This window comes from Leiobunum rupestre, chromosome 1, assembly GCF_980474605.1.
Source record: "Leiobunum rupestre chromosome 1, qqLeiRupe1.1.hap1, whole genome shotgun sequence".
In the NCBI taxonomy this organism is placed as follows: Eukaryota; Metazoa; Arthropoda; class Arachnida; order Opiliones; family Sclerosomatidae; genus Leiobunum; species Leiobunum rupestre.
This window is the reverse complement of record NC_143384.1, coordinates 64,903,176-64,924,506: the sequence shown is the minus strand read 5'-3', so window position 1 is coordinate 64,924,506 and position 21,331 is coordinate 64,903,176. Positions and strand designations below refer to the sequence as shown.

Genomic DNA, 21,331 nt, shown 5'->3' with positions numbered 1-21,331 from the left:
TTATTTCTCGTTAGGTGGTAACGTGGCATGTAAAGAGCTCGGGAAATAAATTGAGAAGAAACCGCTTTTTACCTACTTTAAAAAGATAAATTTACACGATACGCCAGATTCTTTTCAATTATTGAAATGTGAGTTTCTAGCTTATTTTCAATTTCCAAAAAGGGTTTTTGTCAAACTTTTGTAAGAACCAAGCATGCTGGCCGCTCTCTGAAACATTACAGGTAACAATGAATTGTAATAGGGAATCTTTTACGTTACTATTTTGGGTTTAATCTAAGCGTTGGTTTTTATAGATAATTATTTGCTGTTGTATACAATGGGTTATGACTATTAACATAGTGAATTGGTTCAGTGTATCAAAGATCGTTAGTTGAGCTACTATATCTATCAACACCGATTCAAACAGTTTCTCAGAAGAAAACATTCCTCGATTAGACTAGGAGTTGCGATGAAAGATGTATTAGAGTATTAGACTTATTTGTCATGGATCGAGTGTTTACCGAGCCAATTTATTGAATTACCCTAAAAATGGTTGTCAATTGAACACAATTGAATCATATCAATGAATTTCTAATTTGGCTGTTTAAAGGCCAGAGCCTTAGGTAGAAGACGAGCAACTTACATCAAATAGCTGATGAAGTAATCACATGACCATGAATTTTCATTATCACGATTGCATAATTAGCTAAAAACGTCTTGTAGACAATTCCACAATTTTTGTACTCTTCTAAAATTGCTCTTTCCAAACTTATTTATTGATTTATTTGATTCCTTGTAAATTGCTAGCAGCTAAATTGTCAAATTAAATTTATCTCCAAAAACTATATAATATGGTACATTTTCTTACCAACAATTCTTTTCAGAAAATGTTGGCTTATAATAATAATTAACCTAATTTTCATGGACTATTTTATTTTCTGCTTTACGCGACTATAATATATATATAACGATTTAATCATAAAAATGCTACTTCTATTTAAAATAGAGTAGGGAAATTATGAATCAGAAGAGCCAGGCCTTCACTTTCACAACCGGAAGAAACGAGAGCAGACAATAACCACGTGATAGCTTTTTGCTTAAAATATCTAGCTCTTCCATTGGTCCGTGACTTTCGTATACAAATTCGAAATAATAGCAGCGTCGCCGATTAACAGGAATGCACTGGGGCCTTAGATCTTGATGAATATTTGATGTCTCCGAAAGTAAATATATGTAGATGTTTTAAGTCCTTATTGAGGCACTTTAGGGAAAATGTTAAATGTAGATTTTTGGGAAGTTAGAGCAACTGTCGGCTCTATCATTGCCACATATTTTATGATAACGCCGCGGGTAATAAAGATGGAAATGAATCTGTGCGATCCGATTCTTCAGAAAACGACTTTACTGCAGTGTTGCCAATGTTCGAAAGTTAAAAATCCCACAGTTTCGGTGAAAAACCGCCCAAAAGCCACAACCCCGAATCCCCTATACATTCACGAAAACTCCTTGGAAAACAGGTGCAATTTTTTTGGGACCGAATTAAATTAGTTTTTTTTTTTGTATTTTATTTATTTTTATTTTTTGGAAAAATTATTATTGTCATATTTAAAGAACTAGTTTACTTTATCCTCCTTGCTTATCCATAGGTAGCAACTCTACCATTTTATTCATTATACATTTTTGAATTGTGGAGTTCGAAATGTCAGGGTTCTGGCCAAAGTTCTGGCTTAAAGTTAGTGCAATAAGACTTTCTATAAAGTCATTACCGAACTTGTTTTAATGCATCGCTTTCGTCACGAGATACGTAGGAGTTCGGTTTAGATTTGATGGTTAGATCTTTATAAACAGGGCAACTCGTCGAATTTTAATTCATGTTTTCTTCAACTTGTTAAAATGTTCCACGCGCTCTTTTAATATTTTAGCGTAAAAGGCTCGCGCATTTTTTTTTATTTCAGGAAGCACGCGTGAAATCGCTCGATCCCATTTACGCTAAAATATCAAGACGCGCCTGGAACCTTTTCACAAGTTGAATAAGACATAAATGGAGTTTATGCTAGCTAGGAGCAAGAAACACAAGGAGAACGCAGCTAGCCTTTGAACACGCTTACGAAGGTTGTGTACGAATTTCATTGGACGAGTGTCACGAGCCTTTACGCTGAACGTTTTACGGGCGGCGGTAAGACAATTTCCGAATTTTCCCCTTACGACGGCAGCAGGCGCTAAAGCGTCTAGCCAATGAAAAACGTACAAAAAAAAATCAACGACTTTTGACGGGTTGCATTCTCCTTGTGTGGGGTGTTGTGTTTGTCAGTGGCGGTTTTCCCCACAGGCGCACGAGGCGCGCGCCCTAGGGCCCCCGATTTTTAAGGCCCCATTTTAGCTGAAAAACCAAAATCCGGAGAAGCCCCAAATCCAAAGCTGATGCTTAAAATAAATTAGTTCCATACATTCGAAAATTTCGAAAGTTCTCCTAGTCGTTTGCCCTACCACATTAATAATATTAAAAGGTTTTCCATTTACCAGTGAATCTCAACAAAAAAATCCTGCTATACGTTTTCATCTAAGCCACGCTTTACAACCAACTTCCTTATATTTTATTAATTAATATTAAAATAAAATTAAGCTCAACTCTTGGAAAATAGGTTGCGGATCCGGGATCTTTTTAAAAAGATAAAGAACTTATTACTTAAGGTAAGTGTAACTGAGTCAGGTACGCTGGGGTGGCTAAAAACCTTATTGGGTAATTTTGGTACCGTTATTGTAGTGTTACGTTACGTTAAATTACCATTGGTAAATTGAATTAAATGTAACTTAAAAACATGTTTAGTTGATTTTAAAACAAAATTCTAATCGGTTAATGCTACATTAAAAACGTTTAATATGTATCGCTTTATTAGTCTAATTTTTTTTTATTCTTCGCGTATCGCACTATATCCAAAATGTTTACGTAACTAATAGTAACTTTCGTAAACATATTGGATATAGTGCGATACGCGAAGAATAAAAAAATAGACTAATAAAGCGATACATTTTAAACGTTTTTAAAGTAGTATTAACCGAATAGATTTTTTGTTTTTAAGTTACATTTAATTCAAATAACCGTAATTTAAATATTAACTCCGAACTTGACACGAGGGAATACACCATGATGAAACGTCATTATGAATCTGGTGCAAAAAAGCGGCAAAAACGTCAATAAAGAGAAAATGAAACCAATCACCAGAATAAATCTTTAATGTCGTTTTTAGTTCGTAAAGAGGCGACAAGAGATATATTAAATCCCGCCACAGAAGAAGCTGAAGAACAACCAGATGGAATACTAGAAATTGAACAACATACAGCAGAAACGTGTTCGGTTGTCAAAGAAAATGTCACAAATACTGAGAATGTAGATAAGGAAACTGAAACACAAAAAGAAGAATATCACCTTGTACAACATAATTTGTTGGATATAGCTCTATGGCCAGATATATTGACTGAAGGAATGCTAGAACAAATTTTAAATGATAAACCGAAGAATATTGGTAATCCAGTAAAAGCAGGAATACTTGGTAAAGATCGGGACCGAACCTATTTTCGTCATTTTTCTGAAAAAAAATTTTAGATTGAAATCTAATGGAACCCAAGAAAAACGCGAATGGCTTATTTACAGCGAAACAAGCCAAAGTGTATATTGCTATATTTGCAAAATGTTTTCCAAAAAAAAACACAATTTTCTACTAAAGGTTGTACAGATTGGAAAAACATATCACTAAGAATTTCTGAACACGAAAATTCAGTCGACCATAGAAGTGCTATGTGCGTGTTTTGCAAACGTTCTGAAATTGAAGGTAGAATTGATACCGAAATAAGGATTGTTGAATCTGAAAAACAATATTGGAGAAATGTTCCAGAACGGGTAGTTAAAACAATAAAATTCCTTGCGTCCCAAGGTCTAGCATTTCGAGGGCCCCAGAATAATAAAGGAAATTATTTTCGATGTTTAGAGTACCTCGCGGAGTTTGACCCATTTATTAATAACCATTTGAAGAAATACAGTAAACATGGGAAAGGATCTGTTATTTACTTATCAAACACTATTTGCGATGAATTCATAAATATAATGGGAGATAAATTACGAAATCAATTTATCGAAGAAGTGAAAACGGCCACATATTTATCTTTAATAATTGACTCTACACCCCATATTAGTCACGTGGATCAGCTTTGTTTTGTCGTTAGATATGTATTACCCGATGGTCAAATTAAGGAGAGATTTCTTTCCTTCATTGATATTCATTCACATCATGCCGTTAATTTGGAACAAGTTATAATAGAAACCCTAAATAAATGGGGTATAGATATTACAAAATGTAGAGGACAGAGCTACGACAATGCGTCCAACATGTCCGGAAACTACACTGGATTACAATCTCGGATTAAACAACACAGTCCTGCTGCCGAGTATATTCCCTGTTCTAGTCACAGTTTAAATCTTGTGAGTAATACTGCAGCCGAATCCTCAACTACAGCGAATTCATATTTAGATTTCATTCAAAATATATACGTTTGGTTTTCTGCATCTACGCACAGATGGAATATTTTGCAAAACCATCTTAGCAAAAACTCTTGCACTGTGAAAAAGGTCTCAGATACAAGGTGGTCCTCTTGTGCAGATGCGGTTTTTGCATTGTACAAAAGTTATAAACAAATTAAAGAAGCTCTGATTGAAATTGGTGATAACCTTCAACAAAAAGCATCATCTAGAGCTGAAGCTAATGCTCTAGCTAATAAAATGGAATTGTACGAGATCGCACTAATGACAGTTATGTGGAACAAATTACTTCAACGCTTGAATGGTACTAGTAAATCCCTCCAAAATCCAGAATTATGTTTAACGACAGCTGTAAATCTTTTAACATCGCTAAAGACTTTTATTAGAGAAGAAATCAGAGATGGTTTCAATTTAATAGAAAAAGAAGCTTCTGAAATGAAATCCTGGATACGGCCGCCCCTTGGCTTCAATGGCCTTGTGAAAAAAGGGGCCCCAAAATAAACTTGCGCCTAGTGCCACAATTTACCTAAACGCGCCGCCGGTGTTTGTTGCTCCTAGATGCTAGCGTCTATTTGCTATCATAGCGAAACGTCACTTCTACGTCACGAGTGACGTGCCATTGTTACTTTATAGAAAGACCTATTGATATTATTGGCCTCAAAGCTAGACTGCCGTGCAAAGCACAAAAGCATTAACGACCAAATTTTCGATTTACAGATTTTGGTTTTATTTCACCTCATTTTATACGTTAAATTCAATTTTGAACTAATTTTCGTATTTAAAATTTTTGTTCTTAGAGAAATGACTTGTTGCAAAACGCATTATTTTAGGTTTTTGCATTATTTTCAAACAAAAAACGCATTAATGTGTTTATTTTCTTTAAAAGTCAAATCAAAACGCATTTTTTTCGCGTTTTAAGACATGGTTTTAATGTGATTTCTGAAATATCGTTTGGACTGTAAATGGTTTAGTACCAGAATGTAATTTGAATTGAAAATCCAAGACTACTATATAAACTTGAAAGAAGTAAGTTGGGGTATCTTAAGGCAAAAAAAGTTTGAATTTCGCGGGTTTTCTCCATATTTTGGTTTTGGTGGTTAATGCTTTTGTGCTTTGCACGTCAGTAGATCTCAAAATGCAATATGCATTCCACAGTAAGGTGATGATAGTTTAAGCCCCTGAATGCGCTCCATCCCATTTGACCCTTGCTCCTCTTCAAATTGGACAATGAACAGCTTCGTTTTTCTCTAATCCCAAGTTGTTTCGGAGCTAAGACTGTGGACGAATTCCAAGAAATGCGAAGGCCAGCTGCAACCGCAGCAGCGACCTTTCTTGGAACTTAGCGCACGTCATGATCCCCCCCCCTCCCCGTTCTCCCTCGCGGCTCGCGACGCCTTGCGTTCTTTATGGAGGGGGACTAAGGGTGGGTACAGTGGCTTATGATCATGAAAAGTAAAATTAGGACCGTTATCGAGCCAAAGCTGCCGACCAGGTGGAAGGGGGTACTTTCTTTTTTCTCGAAAGGCAGTATCAATATTTCTTTAGAAAACTTTTCGTGGGTATTTTGAACTGGCGATCGAAAATCCCACAAAAAGTGGAAAATCCCACACAACCCTTTGATTTGGTTGAGAAAACCCATTATCCCATTTCCAAAAACAAACACCCTAAAAATCCCACAATATGGGATTTATCCCACGATCTGGCATCACTGCTTTACTGGAGAGCGTGCTGCCATCTACTTATGGCAAAGGAAGAGCTCTAAAATTCCAAAAAGCGAAACAATAACGTCGTCAGAGAACCATTTATAATTATTATTATTAGACAACATTTAACCTAAATTATATATCAAAAATAAAATATTTTGTAAACAATTAATATAATTGAAGTAAAATTAACCAACGAGCTGAGCAACACGAGGGAAACTTAAAGGGAGTATAACCCTACGTGTTTGGTAGGGTGCATTAAGCTTACTCAAAAATCCACACGAGGCGCTACTGTGAAATAGTAGAATGATTTCCAGATAAAACCTCTATAGCACGCTGTTAATGACCTATACTTTATACTAGAAATCTACTTGTATATTTGGGTTTAAGGTCATAACCCTACTGATTTCCCCGTTATATTTTTAAACAAAAGCATCGTAAGTAGTGAATTAACTATATCTCAATGACTACGTAAATAGTTAAGTCAAAAACGTGCTATATTTTGAATTATATATTTTCTTCTTGTAGTTTTCCCTAACTATCTATTAAATATCGAATTGATCCGCATTCAGTAAGAAAATTCGTTGTAAAATATTTTTATTTATAATCCCATAAACACTCCTATGGTTTTTTAACTTAGGCGCCTGGGAGGAATGAAAAACTTTTCCCCCTAAATTCCGATAAAGGTTATACTCCCTTTCAAGTGCCGCCTTTTGGGTCAAAATGTAGCTGAAGTATCTTGTTTTCATTTCGACGCTAACGATTTCTGTTAACGGAGCTACTTAACGTCGAGCCGATACTTCCTTTAAATATTCCAAAAAGGTAAATTGCATTATATTCCAAATATGAGTAGGATAAACCTAATCTAAGGTCAAACTGCTTTTAGTTTTTTGTTGTCTGTCCTCCCAGTGTGCCGGAATTTTATTCCTGCTTAAATTTGCTTAGTCCTTGCGATTCGATTTTTCTTTTCTTTAGCAAACATCACTTTAACGCCAAACGAATCGAGCTTTTCTACAAAGTTATATTACGCGGGAGTCTTTATTGGAAGCTTTATATTGTCCTCCTGCTACACGAGTTTGCTTCTTTCTTGGGTGTCTATTCCGGAAATGCCAATTGTCATTGATTCCTGGGAAGATCTCATTTCATTCCCTAAGGTTAAACTGTTCATACTTTCAAACTCGTATTCCGATGAGGTTATTAATGTAAGTGATAAATTAAAGATATTTCTTAATTAAGAAAATCAAACACGTTTATGCTTTTACTTGGGAAAATAACTACTAATGGTTTACAGTTTTTGAAGATAGATTGTCACGAGGTTGAAACTAGGTAGACTTTGTAAAATAATACTAATTGCTTAGAGTATTTTTTAAGATTGGTAGTCAAAAGTTTAATACTAGGTAGACTTGGTAGAATAATAACTCATAGATTACAGTTTTTGAAGATAGGTTGTCACGAGGTTGAAACTAGGTAGACTTTGTTAAATAATACTAATGGCTTAGAGTTTTTTGAAGACTGGTAGTTCTTTCGATGTGTTACAAATAGTAACTTACAACTTATTTTAAAGTAACTTAAGAGCTTTGTCTATAGGCGTGCAAAGAAATTAACAATTCCTTCGTGTATAGTCTACTACTCATAGCTTTAATCAATATCGCCATTTTGTCAGAAATATGGTTAACGTAATTTGAATATGATAAAAGTGGAATTCTATTGAATCATAGAGGATCAATATATTTTCTTCCATAGGGCAAATCAAACGCGAACATTATGAAGGCGCACAAACAAGCAATATTTAATGAAGATTCGATGGTGATGATAGGGCACGTACTCGAAAAACACGATCACGGATTTGCAACCTTCTTTCACGACGTGTATTTGGGAATCGCATTGAGCACGGTTGAAATGTGTTTCGGTGAACAGAGAATAGCTGCTGCTTTCGGGAAATCTGAAATATTCCTGGAGCAAGTCTCTTACTTTTTCCGGAAAGATCTGGATCCTTATTTAAAGAATATCATTTCAAATGCGTAAAATTTCTTGTCTTGTTCTTTTTCACAAAACGCTTTTTTTAACTAAGAAAGTGGGGCTGCAATTGAGGCTGTGAAAATCGGCGCAATTCTTAAGTGGTTTCGTCTACGACTCTAAAGGGTTTTTACTAATGCAGCTTTCACCATTATGTTTAAAACTATTATCCTAATTTCATCTTGTTTTATACCTTTTTATAGTTTTATTTCAGAACCGTTTCTACCCAAATTTCGTTTGTTTGAAGCCATTTTGAATTTTCAAAGAAAGCTTTTAACTAGAGATTCAACAGTAGACCTGTTTTGCCCTTTTAGGTTTATCAGTCCTATGTAGAGATTTTGGCTGTCTTTGGAAATCTATCAATATCAGACTAGTTTAAGTCGGTTTTTTTGTGAGCTGCTCAATGCAATTTAAGTAAAACATTTTCAACTATTGCATGAAACATTAATGATCAAGCGTCCTTCAAAGATCAAATTTAGCTAGAGATTCAAACAGGAGACCTATTACAATCTTTTGGGCTTATCAGTCCTGTGTTGCCTAACCTGAGATTAAAAATCTTTGAACACGTAAATGCCCTTGCGTATTATAAATTTAAACCAATTCTTTACAACATTATCTAGGGATAAAATTTGAAACCATAACTGGAATACGGGAATCTATTTACACACCTGTGGGTATCTGTAAATGTAAAATCCCCTTTTAATATTTTAGATGCAGGAGTCAAATCTTTATGGTTAGCTCCATATTTTTGAACCCATAATATACCATTAGAAAACCATTATTTTTTACAGTGAAAATTCTAAATATATTTTCGTTTGTGAAAAGAAAGACTATTCGTTATACCGTTAGATTTTAGTGCACACAATTAGTTAACATCAGCTACGGATCTATATAGGTATAAAAATATGAAACAATTATCAAATGAAATAAATATGTTTTAATCTTTTTAGTGCATTTAAATTTATTGAGTCGGGAATGTATGGATTCCATCTCTTTCACGAGTCTCTCGCTGCCCAAGAGTGCATTGATTCTTTCTACATTAAACAAAACATTGACGACGCACCAATTTCTTTTCAAATCAGTCACGTGCTCGTCGCGTACGTCATTTTGGCGTCTGGATATGGTTTCTCTCTCATCGTGTTAATTTTTGAAAGATTCGGTTAAAGAAAAATAATTCAAGATTATATGTTGCTTGGTATTCAATTTTATGTCGAATGAGCTAGATTTAATAACTCACGCTGTATTATAACGCACATGAAAGTCTGACAAGGAAATAAATTAAACATTTAAAGTTTCTAAAAAGGATGATTTCAAAGGATTTCTAATGCAAAAACTCTTGTGTTATGGCGCACTAACCCCATCTGGTGATAAAATAATAATGTACGGGTAGAGCGCGTACGCGGAGCCAAGCAAGCAACCACCTTTGTATAATGCTCTCAATAAAGTTAATAGTTCTAGTAATAAGATGTCTTTAAATTAACCCAATCGAAGGCATCACATCTTGTATAGCAAACCTCACATTGTCTTTTTGAATAGTTAAACTATTTCAAAGGGTCTCTGAATACTAATTAAATAATTCACTAAATGTTTTTTGTATTGGCTTCAAATAACCAGAAAATGACAATGTTTACCAAATAATCAATTTTTAAAGCTCGAATTACTTTTTGAAATTAAAAAACCCTGAAAATGTTGCCGCAATACAGTCTGTAACATTTTTAACCTCCGACGTTCTAACTTGATAGAGAAAAAATGAAATTATTTCAAATTTTATATACTTTTATGCAATTTTTGAACTTGAAACAGAAACAATTATAAGTTTAAACAACAATTCCATCAAAATTCAATAAGGTTAGAAACATTTATTGGCAGTTGGCTTAAAAAGTTATTCACAGTTTTAAGTGTGATGGGTAAGATCAATCTTAGAAAGTACCCGCAACAGACTATTACGTGTTTGGTCTGTGCACAAAAGCTTGATCATCAGAAGAGCACGTTCTGTCAACTCTTTTTTGTCGCATCTAGGGTTGGCGTAAATGGCTGTCACCATTCTGAAATATTTTGTTTTTTTACATCCTTTTATTAAATAACCTACCTAATTACATGCAGTTATACCTTGTTAGAATTTCATGATTGGGAATTAAACACTAACTGAAAACGTCAGTGTAATTTTTTAACATCGCTTTGTAGGGTTTGTAACAGTTTTATTGGAAATATTTAATTTTGGGAATCGAGGTATGGTCTAGAAAAACCATTAACCACTTTAAATGTAAAATGTTTTGAATTTTTTTAATAATTCGCCTTTTTGTTCCAAATAAAAAGCTAACAATTATTTCGTTTGTGTGCGTATTTATCATGTAGGCTCTCAGTTTCCACTTTAGTCTTTGGAAGTTGAAAACAGTCGTGAATTTCTTCTCAATTTACATGTAGAAAATATAATAGAGCTAAGGAAAAGGATTAAAATGGCACTTTAGAAGAAGTGCTTTACTTAAATGTGAATTTTTGAACCTTTAATGGTGTGCATTCAATGTACCAAATAATCAAACATTTCGCCCATTAATGGACACCAAAATATAGATGGCCCGTTTAGTTGTAAACAATAAAAGACATAGAAACCGTAAACGGTTTTTCGAGGAACCTTTTCAAAAGAATGGTTTAGTGCGTGTCATTTTTTAATAATAGACAAGAAATACATCGTTATGCCGAACAATCGAATCCAAGTGTAGGACTTTGAAAGAGCATTTCCCTTGAAGCGCAAATTCTACTTAAGAGCAGCTGCTCTTGTATTGAAGAGTTTTCGCTCGGTGACTTTTGTTTGAAATTCTAGTTATGTGACTTTAACAAATTAAGTCGGACGAGTCTAAAGACAGGAATTTACTTACGGCTGTCAAAAGGGGAAAGCCCAATTACGAGCCTTCCTTTAATTTCCAAACTTCTTGAAAGAGAACTTAATAGGTAAAGGTAAATATGCAAACAATTTTGAGGACCAAATTTGCTCTGAATAATAAGCTAAGCTAATACCCAAGTAATCTTGTGACTTTTAATGCCTTTAAATCTGGCGCTAATAAGTGCTCTGGCTTTCATCTCGATGGAGGCCTCTGTCGCCACATTCGAAAAAAAACGCCAATTTTGTTTCAAAATTTCCGGTCAAACGTACCATTTAACACGAACCCGGAACCCGAACAATTAACTGGGTACGAAGTGCTTTGCCAATGCATGTTTTTTTTTACAGAACACCGAGTGTTTATGTGAAATCATGAGCTAGTTAATTAATTCTTTGACTGCAAACGATGTTATAGCTAGATCGTACACAATAATGGCGGGTGTTGAAAACTGGGTGGTGGCGGAGTGGTTAGCTTTTTCGCCTCGCAGCAAAAGGAGCCGGGTTTGATCCCAACTTGTGGCACTGGGTGAAAACTCGGAACAACTCCTGCGTTAAGTTTGCAAGTTCTCTCCTCACTGGTTTAAGGTATTTTCCCCCGAGTTACTCAGTTTCCCCTTCCATAAAAACTTGTGGAGGTTAACGGTATTAGTTAGTGTAGGGAGCTGTTGGCTCGCGTGACATGAAGGGCTTGCCACCACCCTTCTACGCATTGTAACCCAGCCACCTGAACAAATGTCTTTAAAGGTCGCTCGATGACTTAGGCCTTAGGTGGTGCCATGGGTATTATCCTAGGAAAAAAAACTAGATGTGCAGTCCTTAACTCTTTCTTTGATAAAATACTCCAAAGACGATCCGAGAAGGTGCAACACTCCCCTTGCGGTGTACTTTTCAGAATTTTGATGGAGAACTGCCCTTTGACAGAGGTGTCAAGGTTTATAATAAAGCTTTTCACCTGACCAAACAAATTTCAATTTTACATTCAAAATTCGATTTTTTTGGTGTACCCTATTCTTTACCCTTACTGAATCGACAGGTGGAGCGTTAATTTGAATAGCTTTGATTATAAGTACCAAATAGCTCAAATGGATTATTAATATAATGTATTAGCGATTTGGAATGATTTAAGACCATTCCTCGTTGCTAGAAAATTTCCTCAACAGCTCACTGTCGACGCGTACGTTAAAAAAGAAGCGAACAAGTTGAAATTTATACGGAAAAATCAGAAAAAACTACATGTTGAGCAATACAGTGGATCACATCAATTCCAGAGCCCAACAACTTGGCTTAAAAGCGGGAACTGCCGTCATTCTTCATTCTATTAAGTCATTACGCTTGCCGAACTTGGTTTAATGTATCGCTTTCGTCACGAGATACGTAGGTATTCAGTTCAGTTTTGACGGTTAGATCTTTATAAAAAGGGTGACTCGTTGAATTTTAAATAATGTCTTGTTCAACTTGTTAAAACGTTCTACGCGCTCTTTAATATTTCAGCGTAAAAGGCTCGTGCTTTTTTTTTAATTTCAGGGAGCACGCGCGAAATCGCTCGAGCCAATTTACGCTAAAATATCAAGATGCGCGTGGAACTTTTTGTTGAATAAGACATAAATAGAGTTTATGCTAGCTATATAGGAGCAACAAACACAAGGAGAACGCAGCTAGCCTTTAAACACGCTAACGAAGGGTTGTGTACGAATTTCATTGGACGAGCGTCACGAGCCTTTACGCTGAACGTTTTACGGGCGGGGGGAAGACAATTTTTGAATTTTCCCTTCCGACGACAGCAGGCGCTAAAGCTTTTAGCCAATGAAAAATGTACTTATGAAAATCCACGACTTTTGACGGGTTGCGTTCTTCTTGTGTGGAGTGTTGTGTTTGTTACTCCTAGATGCTAGCGTCTTTTGGCTATCATAGTGAAACGTCACTTCTACGTCACGAGTGACGTGCCCCATACATCTAAACAAGAAGGCCAATGTTACTTTATAGAAAGGCTTATTTCAGGGAAGAACCCGGTCTATGGAAATAGCTTATCAAGACACGATGGCGATTAAGAGATAATTCGGCTGCTCTCATATTTAAACTATGTACAGTTACGTGTAATCCCAACTGTATAGAGTACAAAGGCGTGATTTGGGTTTTCAATCTAAAAGTTAATTATTTGATGGATGACATAACTGGAAATTGTATTTTTTGTCGAGTTATTGGCAAGGTTCACCTTGTTGAGTTTCAAAAACGTGGCGAACCACATGTGTACCTTTTAATAATTCTAAACAGTAAGGACTAACCAAGAACTAGAAGCGCCAACCAGGAAAAGTAGTATTCATTCCGCGGGTAGACCGAGCACCATCTGATTCAAATATATATTTGCATTGAAGAGATAGCATTATCCGGTTCACGTGGCTTTTGCAATAACGATTAATAAAGCTCATGGCCAAACACTAGAAAGTTTGGGCCAATATTTAATTGAACCTATTCTTGTTCATGTCGCCTTTTCCAGAATTTGGTCTTAGGAAAACTTTAAGCTTATATTACTTGATACAGATTATCAGGGTGTCAAAAGTAAAATATTTACCAAAAACGTTGTATGTTAACAAATATTGTAAGAAAATTTGTGTACCTTGAAATACTGGGAAGTTCAAGCTACATTAAATTTCTCATTTTACCATGAAAAAAGTCTGCAATACATTAATGAATACCTTTTTTGGGGGGATAAATGACGGAGCTCCACCTGATTTTGGTCGTTAATTTATAGCTGATCTCGATGCAGCGTTTCCGTTGTGGTGGATAGGTCGACGCGGAGCAGTTTAGTGGCCACCCAAACTCCAGATACTTTTGCTCTGGGGCTATCTGGTAACTGATTTTACAAAACGATAATTGACTTAGGACTATGGTGCCGTAGGTATGAGACAAGCTGGTTATTATTATTATTATTATTATTATTATTGTTATTAAGTGTACAAAAAGATATATGTGAAGTTGAGTATGTGAGACTAGTCGTAACACAACTATAATTTTGGATCGAGTACAAGAATAATTTCTTTAACGTGTCTGATAATCTTTAAAGGCGAAATTTTACCAAAGGGAGTGGACACGGGCGAAGTAACGCTCGGATTCATAAGGACATTTAGAAATTTGATTAGGGCATCATACACTTGATTTGTGCAGATAGACCCGAGATCGAATCTCGTTAGGCCAAAAAGGAGTTTTCTGATAGTTTTAAATAAACGCAGGGCCTTTTTTTAATTGTTTCAAGGGGCACACAGAAACGGAAAATGCCCGACCAACTGTCCCGCCAGACCAAGCGTTATCAGATTATAACTTCAAAATCAATTTATTTTTATTTCGAAGTAAAAAGTTAATGGTAATTTATCAAATTTACAGAAATTCCTAAAATACGTTGTTTGCAAATTTACAGCATAAGTTACGTAAAGGACAGCTTTCTCATAGCTCAGCTCATCGTTTAGTGACCGTATACCATTTGGAAACCCCAATTGTGTCTGGAACCTAAGTGACATAAACATTTTTTAAATCGAAATTAGTAAGAAACATTATCGTTAGTTACATTAAACCTAGTAACATTCTTCTAAGTGACAGCAGTCCCCTTTATGACAACGTTCATAGCGACATCCTCTTTTTTACGTCGCATCTAATGAAATTCCCCAATTTTACCTCAAACCAAACGACATCTCACCTACCGTCTTCGTACGTATTACTACTCTTTTATGGACATCCTACCTATAAGTATCCCCTAAGGACATTACCCTTTGTGTAATCGTCAAGCCCGACCATACAAATTACCAGGACCCATGCAGCCTACGGGGGCCCGGGTTTGAACAAACGAGGTATAATAAACTCTGGTGTCACTCCGAAAAACGAAAGCTATCTCTAGTAGCAAAGGCACCTGGGTCCGCTATCGTTGGCCCTGATAATCGTATTAAGTGACATACTCCTAAGTGACATTCGCGTGCATCTTATTAACATCGTACTTAGTGATATCCTCTTAGTGACATCGCAACGAGTAACATTTCCTTTACTTGTTAGTGCACTAGTAATTAAAAACTTACGCCCTAGATATATTGTACCTATACTGACATTCCCTTTGTACCAAATGGCAACTGCCTTCAAAACATCCCATTTGTTATATCAGCTAGGATAATAATAATCAGCTAAGCTAATACCAAGGCACCACCATAGGCCCAAGTCATGAAGCGAATTTTAAAGCCATTAATTCAGGTGGCCGGGTAACAATGCGTAAGAGGGTGGTGGAAAGCCCTTCATGCTCCCTACACTCACTATTACCGTTAACTTCAACAAGTTTTTATAGAAGAGAAAACCGAATAGCTCGGGGAAAACCCCTTTACCCAGTGGGAAAAGAACTTGAAAACTCAACGCAGAAAGACTTGTTCCGAATTTTCACCCAGTGCCGCAAGCTGGGATCGAAACAGCGAGTCGAAAGTGCTAACCACTCCGCCAACCCACCGAGTAACATGATATTTTGTAATCCATTTTGAATAACGAAAGAATAGTTTTGTTTCTTGGAACACGAATTGCAATATGCACTCTGGGTGCTGAAGTCCATTTTTGGTTATTAATTCTTTAAGCATTTTGTTTTAAAATCTCAAACATGCAATATTTTTATATTTTACGTACAAATTTGAGAGACTTGTTTGGTTTTGTTTATTTTGCTAATTAGACTAGGATCAAGATATATTACACTTTCAATATAGGAACTGGGTTTAATGCATCCTAAGACGGCAATACAGCGCGAAGCTGTTGGATCTCTCAGAACATCTCGTATCAGACGCCAAAACGAAACATTCGCGTGGTTTTAGCTTTAACAAAATAATTTAGAAAGAACTTGTGATAAAATTAGGAAATTATTGATAATGGTTTCGAATTATGAAGACTTTCGTTACAATGGGATTTACGCACACATCCAAAGAAACAACTCTATACCCAGTAACATAATTCCCATTAAAATTATCGTGCGCTCGACCAAGGCTTAGGTAAAACGCGATGTAGTGCCTTGTGGCCGTCTTTCAATTTCAATGGTAGAACTTCGAAACAAACGTAATTAGAATACTTAAGTAACGTTGAGTTAAAAGGCCAAGCTAGCCTGATCGAGATTTGGATTCATATTTCAACAATAGTAATGTTTAAACTTAATTCAATTTTCATTAAATGAATTCACTTTTAATGTTAAATTGATCGTTGGCTTTATAGGGTGACTAAATTTTAATTAACTAATTATTGAAATTAATTTTAATTATATATTCCACATACGGTTTTATTACTAATAATTTTAACAAGGTTTAGGAACTTCTGAAGTTAAATTTACCAATATGAGTTCCAGAGTGTTACAAAAAAGAATGATAAGGAAAAGTTTAAAATGCAAAAGTGTGTTACTTCGTTTTATTTTTTTATATATAAATTAGAAAATCTATTACAGTAGGTTCAAATTGGGTTAAGAATTAAAATTCCCAATATTTTAGGCAGACTTCTTATGTAAGTACGGTTTTATGTTTTTAGAATTAGTAAACGTCAAAATATCAACAAATATTCTTTATCTATCGTTTTAAATGGAAAAATTACAATATCCACTCAATATCAGACAGGTGAACAACTAAATTAACACCGCCACCTGAAACAATAGCAATAAAAGTCGTTAGATGACTCGAGCCGGTGGTGGTGCCTTGGGTATTAGCCAAGCTGATTATTATCATAATTATTATTAACTGTAAAACATTTAAAACATTTTTATTGGAAATTATTATTAAAAATCTTGATAATGATTCGTGTAAAATAAAAACAGTTTAAAAAAGTTGGTTTTATTCCAACTTAAACAAACAGGGTTTTATTTATAATTTATCAACAAGATTGCTCCATTGTCACTTCTTGTGATGAAGAGAAGATGGCAATCTGAAAGACAAGTTATTTATTTAATTTTCAAATAGAATAAAGGCTTAAACAGGAAAACGAAAATTATTATTTCAGAATTAAAAATCTATAAGCGTAGATAAATCTACTTTTAAATTATAAAAAAGGTAAACTTCGAATATTTTTATATTTAATTAAAATCAAAGATATTAACGGTGATTTGACTAACCGGTTTCGAAATGCCTAGCATTTCAACAGCAGATAATGAAATGCTAGGCATTTCGAAACTTAATTTTTTACAAAGGCATTAATGTCTTTAATTCTTTGAGTTTGTCTGATCTCCCTAACTTATCATTTCAAACGGCTAGCTCGGGATCATATTTTAGGGGATAAATATTCCAGTGTCTATGGCGTAATATTTCTTTCTACTTTATGTATGCGTGAGAATAATATTCCTTTTATAAATTTTGTTTAATGATTCTATTCTTCTTGTGTGGCACATAACAAGTCAATATTGACTTAGCCGAATATTACTCTTGTGCAATGTAAATAATTAATCATGCAAATAAATTATAATTTTTATTATTATTATATTATTATTATTTTTTGATATTTTAGATTACGGAACCAATTGGGAGCTAAGCTTAAAATTGCCTAAGCTTTGTCATTCAATCTAAGTATAAATAAATGAACTCTGGTTATTTACCTTGGATTTTGGAATTTCCGCTCACTTATTGAAAAAGTACGTTGCCAGTCCCCCTTGACTTATGCGAATACACTGAAGTATATTCCCGTGAAATAATGCCAACCCTTCCTCGAACCACCAAAGTACGTTGCCAGTCCGAACCCCCGAGAGGGTTCGGACGACCCTTGGGGAAGTCCGAGGCGCCCCGGCTGTTAGGGGCCTTGGGTCACCAACCTAGTCGAGCAGACCCCCCACCCGCTTGGAAACGAGAGACGGCCCCTCAGAAACAAGAGGTGGTCTCTCAGAAACAAGAGGTGGTCTCTCAGAAACAAGAGGTGGTCTACTCTAACAAGGGGATGGCCATTTTTTTTTTTTTTTTTTAGAAGTACCAACTCCTCGCCAGATGATTAGGCTGACGCCACCATTCAGATTTTAAGTTATCATTGTGTTGGATTTTAAAGCTGTTGACAACACTTGCCGCACCAGGCACTAATTGACCTGCAAAGTTGATTCACAAATTAAAGTTCAATTCGGTATTTTAATTTGGTTGATCAGTATTTATAAACAATTGATTTTTGCATTGAGAAAAAAATCCCAGTTGTTGAGTGAGACCTGCATTTAGACAATTATTTAGATGTATTAAGGACTAATTTTCTATAATTCAGTGACTGTGTTGTGGCTATTAAATTAGTTAAAAGCGATATTTTTGAAAGATAATTAATGAAGAGCTTCGGAAGAATCACTGTGTAAGATAATACGAAAATTATAAAGCTTTAGGGTTGGTTTCAAATAAGACTTTTACTAAAATTGATATAAAATATGTTCTAGACCACAGATGTTCCCATTTGTCGTACAATTGTCATCACAGTTGACAATTTTGCTTCAAATTCAAAAGAAGTGGTTAAATTTTAAACTTTTTATTTTCCATGTATAAAATTGTGTTTTAAGTAATTCTATGTAAATTATTAAAAAAAATTCTTGAATGAAATAAAGTATATATAGGGTAAATTTTCATGACAATATCGTTTTTGGGAATTTAAGCGTAACCTTATAAAGATTTAAACTCTTTTAGGGGTTAATGGCCCGTAAATATTTACAACTTTTCGGCCAAGGGAATAAAACGATTCTTTTTAATCTTAGCCAAATGAAGGAGAAATGCCAAAACCTAAATATCGTGGTAAAATGTTTATAGCGTCAGGAGGCGTAAAACCAAATAATGAAATTTGATTTTGATAGGATGGAAGAACGTTGGTCTCCGAGCATAAGGAAGATTTGGAGATTCTCCAAAATCGTACCAACACGGTCACCGAATCATAAATAAATATATTCTTGGTATAATCTAAAACTAAACCGGGTTTTAGAAATTGATTGGACAGTCTCGACTATTGTAATCAATAAGTAAATTGGAAATTTATTTAAAAAGGTACTCTTTGAGAAATGTGTTCAAGACCGTTATTTCTTTATAATTTTCATTATTATGGAGTGCATTTGATAAAACGTTGTCTAGTTGGCGTTAAAGAAGTCTAATCCTTATTTATTTGAAATGAAAATGTAAATTATTTACCTGATTCGGAAACTAGCAGCCGCATCTTCGATAGTTGAAACGTTTACCGAAACTCGTAAAATGTCTCAATTTTGAACGAAAGAGGTTTAATAACAGCTAGTGCGGGAAAGCCATCCCTTTTATACTCTGCCGTCAAATTATTCGGTGACCTTCAAAGAGAACATTTATAGAGAGACTGAACCGCTACGTTCTCTCTCTCTCTCTCTCTCTCTCTCTCTCTCTCTCTCTCTCTCTCTCTCTCTCTCTCTCTCTCTCTCTCTCTCTCTCTCTCTCTCTCTCTCAATTTGTAAATTACTAATTCAGTCACGTGCATTGTTTATTCAATAAAAATTATGACTTTGATAAAGTGATTTACAAACACAAGAGGAGGTTAAATTGAGCGTAATTGGAAAAGTTAATGATAAATTATTTTTTGTCGTCTTTTAACGCTGGGATTCCGTCCAGTGATGGCATCTTTTCCAATCAAATTTGTTTATGAAGAAAAATTATCCTCGCCAACAAGATATCATTTTGCATTTAATTCTGGTCTTGTATAACCTTGAACACAGCGACGTAATGATTATTGGAAGGAAGAAACTATATAATTGACTTATTGCCAGATTATTTTCAAAAAAGCCAAGTTGGCGATTTATTTATCTAAATTGTTTTTTGTTGGAAATCGATTAGAAAAAAGAAAATATTTTTATTTCGCTAACTCGATTTCCTTCTACCAAATCCTATCCGTGGCTTGCCTCTTAACTGGCTTAATGAACAGATGGGCAAATTCCCACTCGGGGCTTTTGAAGCCGCTCTATTTACTAACCAGTTTACCCGAGGTGGTTATCACTGATTTGGTTGAAACTCGCGGGTTAGGTAGACCTTATGTTAGTATGAAAATTACCAAGAGGAAAAATTGCAATGGGCTTTAGTTTTCCCATGGCAACTGAAAATGTTTTTGAACTATCAAAACAAAAAATCTCGATTTAAAAAAGCATGGGATTTTCTCGGTTTCACAGGTTTGTTACTTACTAAAAAAATTTAAAATTTCAAAACTTATCCAAAAAGATAAATTTGACCTATATTGGGTAAACATTTTAAGGATTTTGAGTTAAATTGATCATGTTTGGTTAAATTTTAACAAAATTTGGGTAACCGAGAAAATTTCATGCTTTTATAAATTGAGAGGTCAAAAACATTTTCGATTGCCATGGGAAAACTAAGGCCTATTGCAATTTTCCCCTTTTGGAATTTCCATACTACCTAAGCCTTGAGTTTCAACAAAATCGGTGATAACCACCTCGGGTAGTCTCCTTTGTAAGTGGAGCCCCGAGCCTACTATGGCCACCTGACTTTTACGTAGGGTTGGCTGATTTCAATCAATTTCGTTTAAATGAAGATTTAAATTAAGATATTTCTTAAAAAATAATTGATATAAATAATAAAATGTAATTTTATCGAGGAATAAAAAATTTCGAAAAATAGGTTCTTAAAAAAAATACATCTGAGCATACTAAATTATGAAATAGAAAAATAAAGATTAAATTTAATTAAAGATTTACTAACTGATCAAAGTAAACTATCCACTACTTTTACAGGAAATGAGCCATTAATTATATAAAAATTAATAAATTCAATAAAATCAAAAAAATCGATTTAAATTAGTTGATTTGATTTTTTATTTAACCAATCATAAAAGTGCCAACCCTGCTAAAACATAGCCTCACACAATCCTAACAGATTTGTGTGTACTAGGATCACGTACGGTGTAGCCGACGCCGCCGCAGAATCTTACATAACGGTTCAATAATTATATCTAGAAGGGTCATTGATATGTCATTTGACTGAGAATATCAAATTATTTAATACATCGGAGGTTTGAGTGTACTTAAATGCGCGTGACAACAGGTTATAAAGTCAGGGCAACCGCGAAAGTTCATAAGCTGGTGACGCATTATGTTTTTTAAAACTAAATCGCCGGCTTAGCAGACAAAAATCTAATAGTTTGAGTTTCTCGTGTTGTAAATTCTAATGGCCTTTTTTGCCTCTTGTTTGAATGGCCACTTTTCGTTTAACAAGAAGGCAGAAGTCTTACTAATAAACTGATCCGTGGGCCTTTCTA

General features: G+C 34.9%; 1 protein-coding gene and 1 long non-coding RNA gene across 2 annotated transcripts; one reads left to right on the top strand and one right to left on the bottom strand.

The window, feature by feature from the left end:
- The first annotated feature begins 3,214 nt into the window (after positions 1–3,214).
- LOC149964945 (zinc finger MYM-type protein 1-like) lies at positions 3,215–5,014 on the top strand. The gene is made up of 2 exons (XM_090167317.1): positions 3,215–3,530; positions 3,705–5,014. The coding sequence occupies exons 1-2, from the start codon at positions 3,215–3,217 to the stop codon at positions 5,012–5,014; spliced, it is 1,626 nt and encodes a 541-aa protein (XP_090023443.1).
- An 11,696-nt stretch (positions 5,015–16,710) lies between these two features.
- On the bottom strand, positions 16,711–19,345 carry LOC149964944 (uncharacterized). Its single transcript, XR_016480244.1, has 3 exons — positions 19,234–19,345; positions 17,691–18,167; positions 16,711–17,026 (listed from the first exon to the last, which is right to left on the bottom strand). It is a non-coding gene; the product is annotated as an uncharacterized LOC149964944 (long non-coding RNA).
- Between the last annotated feature and the right edge of the window lie 1,986 nt (positions 19,346–21,331).

Excerpts from the sequence above, each read along its gene's own strand:
- LOC149964945 (XM_090167317.1), top strand. The coding sequence starts at position 3,215 with ATGTCGTTTTTAGTTCGTAAAGAGGCGACAAGAGATATATTAAATCCC. Across the intron at positions 3,531-3,704 it reads AGTAAAAGCAGGAATACTTG|GTTGTACAGATTGGAAAAAC; the intron begins GTAAAGATCGGG and ends TTTCTACTAAAG.